This window comes from Tripterygium wilfordii, chromosome 8, assembly GCF_013401445.1.
Source record: "Tripterygium wilfordii isolate XIE 37 chromosome 8, ASM1340144v1, whole genome shotgun sequence".
Taxonomy (NCBI): Eukaryota; Viridiplantae; Streptophyta; class Magnoliopsida; order Celastrales; family Celastraceae; genus Tripterygium; species Tripterygium wilfordii.
The window spans coordinates 12,110,174-12,122,276 of NC_052239.1; the positions used below are offsets into that span (position 1 = coordinate 12,110,174).

The 12,103-nt window shown below is 36.9% G+C and overlaps 3 protein-coding genes and 1 non-coding gene across 5 annotated transcripts; 2 read left to right on the forward strand and 2 right to left on the reverse strand.

The window, feature by feature from the left end:
• Positions 1-3,225: 3,225 nt before the first annotated feature.
• On the reverse strand, positions 3,226-4,729 carry LOC120004347. Its single transcript, XM_038853674.1, has 3 exons — positions 4,577-4,729; positions 4,361-4,422; positions 3,226-3,550 (listed from the first exon to the last, which is right to left on the reverse strand). Exons 1-3 carry the CDS (start codon positions 4,632-4,634, stop codon positions 3,425-3,427), a joined length of 246 nt encoding a protein of 81 aa, XP_038709602.1. The 5' UTR covers positions 4,635-4,729; the 3' UTR covers positions 3,226-3,424.
• Positions 4,730-5,466: 737 nt separating this feature from the next.
• Positions 5,467-9,282, forward strand: LOC120004436 (UPF0187 protein At3g61320, chloroplastic-like). Its single transcript, XM_038853787.1, has 4 exons — positions 5,467-6,298; positions 6,398-6,565; positions 6,956-7,162; positions 7,969-9,282. The coding sequence occupies exons 1-4, from the start codon at positions 5,621-5,623 to the stop codon at positions 8,143-8,145; spliced, it is 1,230 nt and encodes a 409-aa protein (XP_038709715.1). The 5' UTR covers positions 5,467-5,620; the 3' UTR covers positions 8,146-9,282.
• Positions 9,121-9,282, forward strand: LOC120004687. The gene has a single exon (XR_005469604.1). It is a non-coding gene; the product is annotated as a U1 spliceosomal RNA (small nuclear RNA).
• Positions 9,283-9,703: 421 nt separating this feature from the next.
• LOC120004438 lies at positions 9,704-11,523 on the reverse strand. 2 transcript variants are annotated; one of them, XM_038853789.1, is made up of 4 exons: positions 11,302-11,324; positions 11,063-11,163; positions 10,481-10,695; positions 9,704-10,173 (listed from the first exon to the last, which is right to left on the reverse strand). In XM_038853789.1, exons 2-4 carry the CDS (start codon positions 11,150-11,152, stop codon positions 9,876-9,878), a joined length of 603 nt encoding a protein of 200 aa, XP_038709717.1. In that variant the 5' UTR covers positions 11,153-11,163; positions 11,302-11,324; the 3' UTR covers positions 9,704-9,875. The 2 variants fall into 2 exon arrangements, with proteins under 2 accessions (XP_038709717.1, XP_038709716.1); XM_038853788.1 differs by lacking the exon at positions 11,302-11,324 and adding an exon at positions 11,428-11,523 and having other exon boundaries at positions 9,706-10,173.
• Between the last annotated feature and the right edge of the window lie 580 nt (positions 11,524-12,103).

The window sequence follows — 12,103 nt, forward strand, 5'->3', positions numbered from 1 at the left end:
CAATATACGTTGGTGTGATGGCCCAATTACAAGTTTTCGTATGCATGTGAGTTTTCTATGATATTGATAGCCACGTAGGTCGAGTTTAGCCTCTCGATTGACTTTTCAACTCAAGTCCACGATGCTAAAAACCAAAAATATTTCAAAGGGATAATTTGTTATTTTTATATAAATAATTCAAAAAAGCATCTGTTATTCGCATTTATTATCCATTTAAAATTAGAAATCCCATTGATTTGCATTTTCATTTCTCTTTCAATGTTAATTAATAAAGCCTACTATTATAATTTTCAGTGCAATACACGTTAATGCTTCACATTTAGTCCGCAATATTTTGTCTTCTCAGGAAGTCACTAATCTCAATAATACTCTTGTAAAAAAGTTTCACAGTTAATGCTCTCGTAAAAGCACGCTTAATTGCAGAATTATTACGAGATATTTTCCTCCAAAAAAACACGTTGTTGATGGTAAAAGGCTGGATTTATCTATATTCTATATATGTTAACACCTACTTCCCATATTTACATGGCAATGTGACTTCAACCAGAAATTTAAAAAAAATAATTTATTCTTATATGTTTTATCTGCTGTCATTATAAAACAATGTTGGACAATAAAGTTGATATTTGTAAATTATTGTAGGGATTATTTTTATGGTATGGTATGTATGGGATTATAAAACTTCTTTTTGTCTCGAGCAGACTGAACCAAACTAACATTTCAACTATATTTTTAATAATTTTTTTATTGATATGATCATATAATTCACAGGATATGTGATTGTGGTAGATATTTATCCGCCCAGAACTGTCTGCTCTGATTACTTGTGCATCGGTGCCTAAGAGGTCATGAGTTTGAGTGGGAGGAGGCAAGATATTTTCCTGAAATAAATCCGTCAGGTTGATGTGTTTGTTGACCGACCTACTAGTCTACTACCACCCCATTAAGGATTGGACTAATCAGTGCATAGGTGGCCAAAACGGATAATTCTTTAGTGGATGAAAAATATCCACCACAGTGACGATGTAAAGCGAAATAAATCTTAATAGGAATAAAGTATTTATCAACAAGCCTCCATGGAGTTTCACTGTTTTGGGGGCAAGGGCATGGAACTTGTATGGTAGCCGCACGAGATCAGGGATTCAATTTGTTATAATAGAATTGAATACTTGAATAGGTGATAGACTCATGAATCGGTTCTTCGTTATAAGGGAAAAAAAGAAGAAGTATTAATCAACAAAATCTCTCCAAGCACAATTTAGTTTTTTTTTTTTAGAAGAAAAAGAAAGCTTCAATAAACCAACAGAAGAATTACAATGTTCCCTTGAATCGAGGGAAACAATATCCGACGAACATTTCATCAACCATATAGATCTCTCACTAACACGCTTAGCCATTCGCGCAAGAGAATGAGCTGTAATAGTATTGTCAATGTGAAGGATATGTTGACATATAATAACACCAAGCCTGTCCATAGGGATTTTAGGTTCCTCAACAAAATGCCCCATCCTAAACTCTAAATAGTCATCTTCTTCCAAGGCATGAACTACGTTAGTAGAAACAATCTCAAGAGTCAAGTCCCCCTCCATAAGAAGGTGTAAAGAACAAGTCACAGCTACAAAATTAAGTTTTTAAAACTATACGATAAATAAATTATTTTTAGAATGTAACTAATCACATTGGAAATACTGATAATAACAAAGTTGACTAATCACATACCTGGGTCTAGGAGAAAAGCATATACAGTCAGGAGGTGAAAGAGATTTGCGTTGAAAAATAAGGACTCCGGTTGGACCTCACAAATTATTTTGTCTGAGACTCTGCGAGCTTTGACCCACTGCACCTGCTGCACTAAGTTCTACCCAATCACAAACGCAATCTTATAATGAATGCTGAATTGCTCTGTGTTAGAGAGGACAAATACGAGTTGAGCATATAAAGTAATGGCACGTATAAATCACTTGGTGATAACGGAATTGATAAATCTTTTTTGGGTCAAATCGTATGAACTTGGGAGTTCCTCGTGACCGCGTACTGTGATTTGACTCAATTTATTATTTTGTTAGGTGGAAAACTTTAGTACATGTCAATATAACAACCCGAGTTTAATCTCATATCCCCGAGTTTAATCTCATATCGGATGTACAAATAATAAACAATCAGAATTCAGCAAAGATTTGCATTTCCTAATTTTGTTCAATGAACAGAGAATCTATAAGATGAGAGAACGGCCCATTTATGGGCCTAAGCACTGGTTGCTCCCTAGCTAAATGGGCCGTGCCCTTTGTGTGACCAGTGTCCACGAACACATGAATTTTATTTACTTACTAAACAACTGCAGCATTATGAACAATAGACGCAAGGTATATCACAATTCACAAAGGAGCTTTTCTTCTTCCTTATGTAAGCTAATCACCATCAGCAAACACCCAAATTGCAGTAAGGAGAACGATAAGGCATCTCCCCAAAAAGTAAGAGAAATTTGATGGGTAAAACAAACTGTTTTGCTTACATGCAAGTCTTTCAACCCAACATCTAAATCAAAACTTCATTAGCTTCCATTGCCATTTTCTCAGCTTTCTAGAAAAAGAATGGCACAAGATATCCTCTATCCTAAATTCTAATGGTCACCATAGGAGTAGTCATGTATAAACAGATAGAGAAGCATCTCATAATGTATTTAACCAGAAAATCGATAAACTCGCAAAAGTAGAACAAACAAACAATTGCTTGAGGGAAAAAAAACCACCAACTATACCTATGAGAAGCGAACTATTTCCTCAAATGCATCAGTCAGCATTATCTAAGTTGCAGATGATAATTTCTATCATACGACACTTGCTAAGAAGAAAAAACTTCCAAGTCTAGTTCTATAACTGTAATAGTCTAATAGGAAACACTCAAAGCCATGGGCTGTTGAAACAATATGTATATAATTGTCACAAATATACTACAACGCAATCTCCCTCCTACTACCATTCCAGCTTAATGCTTTCCAAGCAAGAACTTCAGTAACAAATAAAATAATAACTGCTGCTGGAACACTCAATATATAAATCCTCAAATTTTTCTGTTCAAAATAAATCCTAATGTCTCTGCTAATTGCCCTCCTCTAAATTTTAGGTATGCTGCAGCTCTAACTACCCTGGGAACTAAAGACCCTTAAACAAAAGGAAAAATACAACATATGGTAACCGCAATAAGGCCAATATTTATGAACTGATGCATCAGATGATTAGAAGCACATTACAGTAAACAACGCGTGTGTAGTAAAGAGTAAAGACATCGTCATTATAAAGTTCCTCTCAAATTAAGAAATCACAAAGCTGAATACATAATACTTATCCGCCTCTAGAATTTCGTTATCTCTGATTTGAAAACTCAACTTACACAGAAGAACAGAAAATATTGATTATATGAAACGTCATTTGTCAACCTCCATGGCCTGAGCAGCCTTAGCTTTTGCCAATGGCGTTAGTTTGGTCTTCAGTTTTCTCTTCCCAACTTGAAACCCACTTGCACCCTTATTTTTCTTGTCACTCCCATCAACCTGATTAGACAGACCCAAAAAAAATTAGCCAACCCAATTACTGCCTAAATTGAGAGAGAGAGAGCGAGGAAGAGCTTGCTAGAAAAAACTCCTCATAAAAGCAATGTCTATTGCTAACTCAACGATAGAGTACATGGCCTTCTCCACATAAAAATGGGAATCTTTTATTCATAAAAACAATGTCAAAATCAAATTTACAAATGAACAAGTAACAAAGAACCTAATACGAATTAACATCTGCTGCTACTTGTTCCATAAACCTCAGGAAGAAAAGGAATCCAGAAGTCAGAAAAAATAAATTCAGCACTGCTTCACCCACATAAGAAGATGGAAATTCTCTAAACAGTGGCAGCATTGCTGCATTTAAACGTTGAAGTCATGGGGTCAAACCACAAATATATTTTTCATCCATTCGCCCTCCCCAATCTAAAATATAGAACTTCACTACGGCCCAGATTGGCATTGCTGCTTCTAAACAGGTTATGCTAATCTTAACTGAAGTTCGTATCTTTTTTACACGAAAATAAGCAACAAATACATGCTTCTATGTCTAAGACAAGTCATTGAGCTGAATTCATCTAACTTGGAAAATGAAAATTCAAGCAATTAAAATCAACCAAAAACATAATACTGAAAGTCCAATTGCAGTTCTTATTTCCTGAATCCTGATTTTCTCAGCAATCAAATACATGCTTCTATGTTACAATTCCAATTTTCCAAATTGCCTTAGCAATCAAATACATGCTTATATGCTATTCACACAAGAGATACCATGATGAAAACAAAACAAAATAAAGAAAGGAAGCTCACCTTCATCTTATTCTTCTTCGCTTGAAGCTTCTTCTGTTTCTTTTCTTTTTCTTGCTTCTCTCCTATATTACCAAAAAAGTTCACTATCACGACAAAAAAAGACAACATGATGCAACATAACCCATAAGCCAGTAGTACATCAAACTACAGATGCAAACACAAATCCAGAAATACAAATTGAGAGGGAGTTTATGATTGGAGGAACGGAGAATTTACTTCGAAGATCAAACTCGTATTGTTTCTTTCTAAGAGATAAACTGTTCTTCTTCGACATTATTCCTGCTTTCCGTAACGCCGATAGCAGACAATGCTCAAAGGACCCCCGTAAACCCTAACCTTGCTGGATAAATAAATTGAAGAAGCACGATATTCACTTTGGCCCTTCGACCTTTTATATTTCTGATAGTTATCCAAACTTCTTCTCTTTCTTTCAATTTTGCCACATACCTTCTTATTTTTACTTTGTCCTCCCAAACATGTGACATGCTTTTTTTTTTTATGATCACTATATGCAATCCGTATTTTATTAAGTAAACCCCAAATTAAATAAACATCAATTAAAAATATAACAATATCAAATATACTCCTTTTGTGTTTTTTTCAAAAAATACAGTTTGCATCCCAATGAAATGGGTGAAATCAGCACCACTGTGAGCGACACCACCGAACAAACCGAAGCCTTAACGGGGCATTGTTTGTCCACTGCAATCCTTTTAACACTTGAGCAGCTAGATTGTGGAGATGTACAATACATTTGCTTACAATGTGAGGTTGCTGATGAAATCTCCTCTCGCACCTCTTCCACATTATCATCATTTTCAGACCAATTAATCTTCAATTCATTATTATTTTGTGACACTTGAATAGAGCTGTTTACTTCACTAGACATTGCCACAAAGACCAATACATCTTACAATGTGAGGTTTCTAATGAAATCTCCTCTCGCATCTCTTTGAAACTAATAATACGCGGAGCTATGGAGAACGGGAATTAGAACCCTAGTTATAAGAGTAATACACATCATCTTTATTATTCCATGACGCGAGTGTAAACAAGAGGAGAGATCAGCGTTCAACAATTACAGAAATTGGACGATAGACAAGCCCTCATAACGTGGAAAAAGCTCCTTCACACAATAACCGTCTCCAACAACCAATCCACTCCTCGGCCACTGTGTGAACCCCAGACAATAATGAGTCTTCGTTCTCGCTCAAGCACCATGTCCTGCTCTGCTCTTCCTCTCCAGCCTCACTCCCGCCAATGCAACACCCCACTCCCTCCATCACCTCCTTCTCTTCCAATTTTACTCCAAAGTTATTCCCCAAATTACACCTCCGAGCCTTCCCTCCCAAACCCTCCAACAAGTTCAAGTTCAAGCCACTCTCTTCTATCAACCCAAGCCCAAGCCCTAATCCTTCCCCTAAAACCCCGACCATAATCTCCATCCTCCGATTCATCCCCGACTGGGCCGACCGCATCAAGGAGCAGGGCATGAAGCGCCGCCGCGAGCTTTACAACCACGAGAAATGGGTGTTTCATCGGAGCTCTCTCCGTCACATCCGCCATCTCCTCTCCAGCCTTCAATCGCGCGTCATTCTGTCGTTGATACCACCCGTGATTGCATTCACTTCGGTTGCGGCCGCCGTTGCTTGCTACAACACTGCCCTTGACATGCACTGGTTGCCTGGGTTCTTGCCGGTGTTGAGGGCGTCGTCGCTTCCGTACCAGCTGACGGCGCCTGCCCTGGCCTTGCTTCTGGTGTTTCGGACGGAGGCTTCCTACTCCAGGTTCGAGGAGGGGAGGAAGGCTTGGATGAGAGTGATTGCGGGGACTGATGATTTCGCGAGGCAGGTCATTTCTGGGGTTAAGAATTCCGGCGATGCTGCTTTGAAGAATGCGCTTTTGCAGTACATTATGGCGTTTCCAGTAGCTCTCAAGGTAATTGTGAAATTGTTCCCAGTTTTTGTGAATATGGGCTGGTGAATAAACTATGGTTAGGAGACTCAATTTACTGATTTTTAGACTTTCTAAATGCAGTGTCATTTGATTTATGGCTCAGATATTGACAGAGATCTGCAGAGGTTGCTTGAAGTGGATGATCTAGCTGTAGTACTCAATTCAAAGCATAGGCCTCGGTGTATTATTGAGTTCATCTCTCAGAGTATTAACTTGTTGAGCTTGGAGGAGGCTAAGAAGAATATGTTGGTACTGTCTTTAACTTCTTTTATGCATGATGTCTGCAAAATGTTTTATGTTTTTTTGTCGGTATTAACTCTGCGGTATACACAATCTGTAAGTGTTTTTGAATGACCATCTTGGGGTTTTAAGAATCTCAAATCAAAATCTGTGAACATTGTTTTAAATACTTATGGATAATATCTCCCCAGTTCAACTGTCTATCTGTAATTTCTTTTGAAGGCCATCTTGGTGTTTAAGAATATCAGTTTTTATATGTAGGGGCTATGAAATTTAAATAGCTTATGAATAATATATCTTGAGTTCAACTGTTGTTGGTATACTCAGAATTAGAAACGAAGGGAACAGAGAATTTTCTATTCAATGTTGTCTTAATTTCCCTTTTTGTAATATACATAGGAGGCAAAGATTTCTTGTTTCCACGAAGGACTTGGCATCTGTGAACAGCTGATGGGAATTCCAATCCCCCTCTCATACACTCGCTTGACATCAAGGTTTCTAGTACTCTGGCATTTCACTCTTCCAATCATACTTTGGGATGATTGCCACTGGATCGTGGTTCCGGCTACTTTCATCAGTGCTGCTTCCTTGTTCTGCATAGAAGAAGTATGTTTCTCTGTTTTTTTCCATGAAAAGTTAGTACAATTTTTTTCTACTACTTTTGCGTCCTTCCTTTCATAATAAATGCTAGATAAATAGACTAATACACAATCTAGATAAATTGTCATAATAATGAAACCTAAACTTTCACTAAAGCTTCAAAGCCTGGTCTTTGTGCACTCAAGTCAGTCTGTTGTCTATTATACATGACGAACTCTGATATGATGGCTCAAATGAGACGATATTTGATTTCTTTCATAATTATTTTGAGGATTTTGCTTGATTAACCCAAGCATTCTTTGCATCCTAGTGTGACTGATGCGGCAAGGACAAATGGAAACAATGGAACCATGATGATTAGTGAGATGAGAGGAAGAAATGGTTAGCTGAGCAAACTTGAAGGCTCTTTTAGTGCCAATGACGCAAATCTGACTAGAAACCTTTCCTTTTTGAATAATCAATTTGAAGACTAGACTCTTCGTTTAGTCGTCTATGTTTCTATTGAATCACCCTTGCTTTTACTACTTCCTAAGACATGCGACTGAGATGTGAAATTTCATGTCATAGGAACTGTACCACCCCTTCTCCGTCTGAGGGTAGATTATGTTAGATTGCTCTCCTCGACAGCTGGAATTTAATTTAGATGACTCTCCCTTTCTTTTTTCACTAAGAATACCTAATTAAATGCACTCAACTGGGATTCTTGTAAAGTCAACATTTAGCAAGTGAAAATCCCTATCTGCTTCTTTTCATGCATTTGTAAAATCATTGCAGTAAATGTCAGTTTTAAGTTCGATAAATGATTTTTGCAGGTTGGTGTTCTCATTGAGGAACCGTTTCCTATGCTTGCCCTTGACGAGCTTTGCAATTTGGCACATAAAAACATTGAGGAAGCTATTGCATTGGAGAAAGTTATTCAAACACAAGTTATGGCCAAAAGAAATAAGCATTCATTTGAAGGCTCCCAAAACGGGAGGCCTAATTCCTAAGCAGGCAAAATCTCATATTTACAAACTTCACAGGGAGACCGGGCCTAAACTAGTAAGTTTTGTGGCGGGGACATTACCTTTGTAGTATGCATACTGCCGTATTTCATCAGCACTGCATGGTTGTTGTAATTGAGCTGTAGGGTTCAGCCATGTAGATAGGCAGCAATGTCCAAGGACAAACTTCAGCCGTTGTATATATTCCTGATCTTTAATGTACAGTCTATCCATTTTCCGAATCTGTGCCAAATCAAATTCAATTGCAGGGCAAAGATGCAAAGAAAAAAATCATGCTAAAGCAATGTTGGGAGGTTGCCAAACTGTTGAGATCGCGACTCCTCGTAGGTGGCACAGCTCTATTATTCTCCTTCAGCCGCTCCCTTGAGTTGCCGGTTACGTTTTCTTGTAAGACAACTCTATCATCACAGGCCAGTGTACCCCCTGAGCACAATGCTCTCATTTGAAGTCTTTGCCTGCAGATTCTCCAATTTAAGTACCTTCCTTTCCACCCCAGAGAGGCAATACTTGGACAACGATCTTTAAGAAGCTCCTCAAGATCACCAAAACTTCCTCTCAATATGTACTAATGGGCTTCTTTTTTTTTTTTTTTTAATCAATGTCTGGTAAATCTTCAGCTTTCCAAGAAAACAGTAAGGGCTTGGATTGATATTGATGTTTGAATAATTGCTCCCTGGTAGGGAAATTATTAAAGATTTTAGAGCACCATATTAGTGTTTTAGTGGTTTTAGGCCATGGTCAGATTATGGGTGAAGTATCGCAACAAGCCCCCTTCATTTGGTCAGCGAAGAAAAATTTTCTAGAAGAGAGGAAATGAATGGCGATAGGGGAAGGAAGGTACAAGAGTGAACCGCTGGTGTCGTGAGTTGCAGGGGAGTGCTTGTTTAGTCCCACATCGAAATAATAAAAAGGGATGTGCGAAGAAGGCAATATAAAAAAAGAAAGACTGCAAAGTGAGCCATACTTACCTGGACGGGGTCAATGGGTGATCAAGAATGCCCATGGCCTAGGTCAGTGACCTCCATTGCACTCTGGAGGGGTGCTGCCCTAAGGTCTCCCCAGTGAGGGAGAGCCTACGTCATAATTTGTTGCAGTGGGGGCCTGCGTTCGCGCGGCCCCTACTCAATTCCAAGTCAGAAAGACGTTAGGTTTTTTTGTCTGTTTCATTGGTTTGTACCTGTATACTGTCTCCCTTATTCAATAGCTCATCATCATTGAACCTTTTTTTTAAAAAAATTATAAGCATTTTCATCTCTGATGTTATTGTTGTTCATTATCATTGTTTCTCTCTCGCAGGTATATTATTTAGTGATTTGAGAGCACCAAGTTAGTTTGTTGATAAATATTAAGTGGTCTTACACTTGTATTTTGTACAAGGTTCCATTATTCTTTGCTCATAAAAAAGAAGAGAGTAAATATAACCTTTAACATTATATCATTTATGCTAGTTTTTTTCCCCCCCTGTTTGATTGGTTTGTCCTTGTAATATAAACAAGATACTGTCTCTGTCAGAGAGGAACAAACTACAAAGTACATTCTCCCATATTCAATAGTTAAAACAGAAGCAAATTGATTCATCCATAAGCAATATTTACAATGAAAAGTTCCATTTAACAAAAGCTATTCAACAATCCCAGCAAATAAATTTAATGTGCCAATAACAAAGTCTAATGGAATGAAACATTCACATTCTTATTGCATTTCTTAATGCATTGTTATGCAGAGCCCTTCAAATGTGCAGGTTCATCATAATCAGTTGCCAGAACCTGGCCGTATTGGCCTTTCTGATCTTCTTCCTCATCAAAGTAGTCCTCTCTAGCATTATCAGCCAACATGAGAGCAACTAACCAGAAGAGGGCTGAATCAAGAGAAAGAAAAGCACCACCACCAAGGAGACCAGTCTTGGCGGTAGGACACTCTGCATTGAGATTATGATGAACATTGTGAGATAGGTGAAGTTGTTCCGTAATTGTTGGCCACAAGAGCAGTGCTGCAGCTAATCCACCTGTTAACCTATGAACACACATCACAGTGCAGAATCATTAGGAGGAAGATGGATGGTACATCATCATCTTGATCAAAGTCAAATACCACATACTCGTAAGCTTGAAGACATAAAGAGTACATAAGTTAGTCCAGATACAAATAGAATTCCAACTTTGAATAAGGAATTAGAAATGGTGGTGGGGACGTCGGACTTTGCATCAGACCGGCCAACTTTACCAAACTATAAAATGATTAGGCAATAGAAAAACAACTTAACAAGCGTGCAGACATCGAAACATCATGAAGCAAGGGAGGCTAAAGTTATTATACTTACAAAGCTATGTTGAAGAATACAACAAAGCTTGTGCTTTGGAGTAGAGCAGATTGTGGGACCGACTTCCCTTTGTATGGGTAAACAAGAGACATACACCCGGACACAGTGGTTGCTATGAGAAATGCAAATGACAAATATCCGAAGGCAACTGTTGGATCAGATGGGTACTTGCAAATTACAACATCTTTTCCAGGGATTGGTTTCCCTGCAGTCGGCTGTACAAAAATATAAGGACAAAAAATATTTATAAGTAAAAAAAAGAGAACTCAAATCAAATCAAACAAGATGATGAAACAAGGGAGAATACTGCAGTTTAACTCATCTCAAAAAAAAATTGTAGTAGCACATGATACACAAATACTGATTAGAATACAACAGTAAATATCATACCCTTGTCAAACACCATTATGATTATGGATGATTCAATTGCAAAGCTCTGAAATTTTAACAAAGAGAGACAATCCCATGATGTCTCTTTCTACCTCTTCATATTTTTGTTAAGCCAGATTATTGCGATGATAAACTAGAGTGAATTGTAAGGAATAAGGAGTTGAAGATCAAGACTGAGAACACCACATGTACCTTATTATTTTCAGCGACTATACCAAAAACAAAGGACAGAATCCCAAGAGTTGCCACGATGAGTGACATCTGCTTCACCGAGACAGCCATATCACTTCCGCCTACATAAACTCAACGATAATCACAAAAACATAAACCTTCCGCGGAAATCGTTCAAATCAACAAAAAAGGAAAATACAAGAAATTTTTTGATTCGATTGAACAAGCAAACGATATATAGATCTAAACGAAATACTAACCAAACACAGGAAATACGACTGTTTCCTCTAAGAAAACAAAAGTAACGTTCGACTCCAATAGAAGAAATCGAAAGTAGAAACATAAGTTGCAATCACAATTAGGGTTAGAAAATGTAGGCTGGATACCTGGAGATAGAGGAAGAAGATCAAAATTCAACTGATCGCTGTGTGGTAGACTGGTAGGAATGGTTTGGGTTTATGCCTCTTTTTAAGGGATTTTTGGTCATGTGATTTTACTTATATATCCATATATCCATATATATATATATATATATATTTCATTATACATTGAATGTTTCATTAAAAATAATCAATTTTAACGAGTGATAATTTATTCGATTAGATATGTATGTGTGTAAGGTTTGATTTTAATTTAAAGTATATTTTTTAATGGTATTTTAAAAAGAAAAATCAATTTTTTAGAAAATTAAAAGAAAAAATGATTTACTGTATCTTTGTTTAATTATAGATATTTATTTTTGTAAAATTTATAAGAAAAAACGTTATTTATCGAAAATTGAATGTCTAGTTAAAATAGTTGTGATATGTAAAAAATCTATAGAAAATTAAAAGTCATGTTCTAAAAAAATTGAGAAAAGAATTACTTAATATAAGTACATCTAATTTTATTTTATTTCTATACATATATTAGTATGGATGGCCACATGAGTTTAATCTCTTATATTCATTTTCCTTTAAAAAAGAATGATATTTATTGCATACATTTGTCTTAAACACATATGATCTCTCTCAAAAGGCTAGCTTGATCAACCCAAATTGGAGATTTTCTTTTCATAGATAT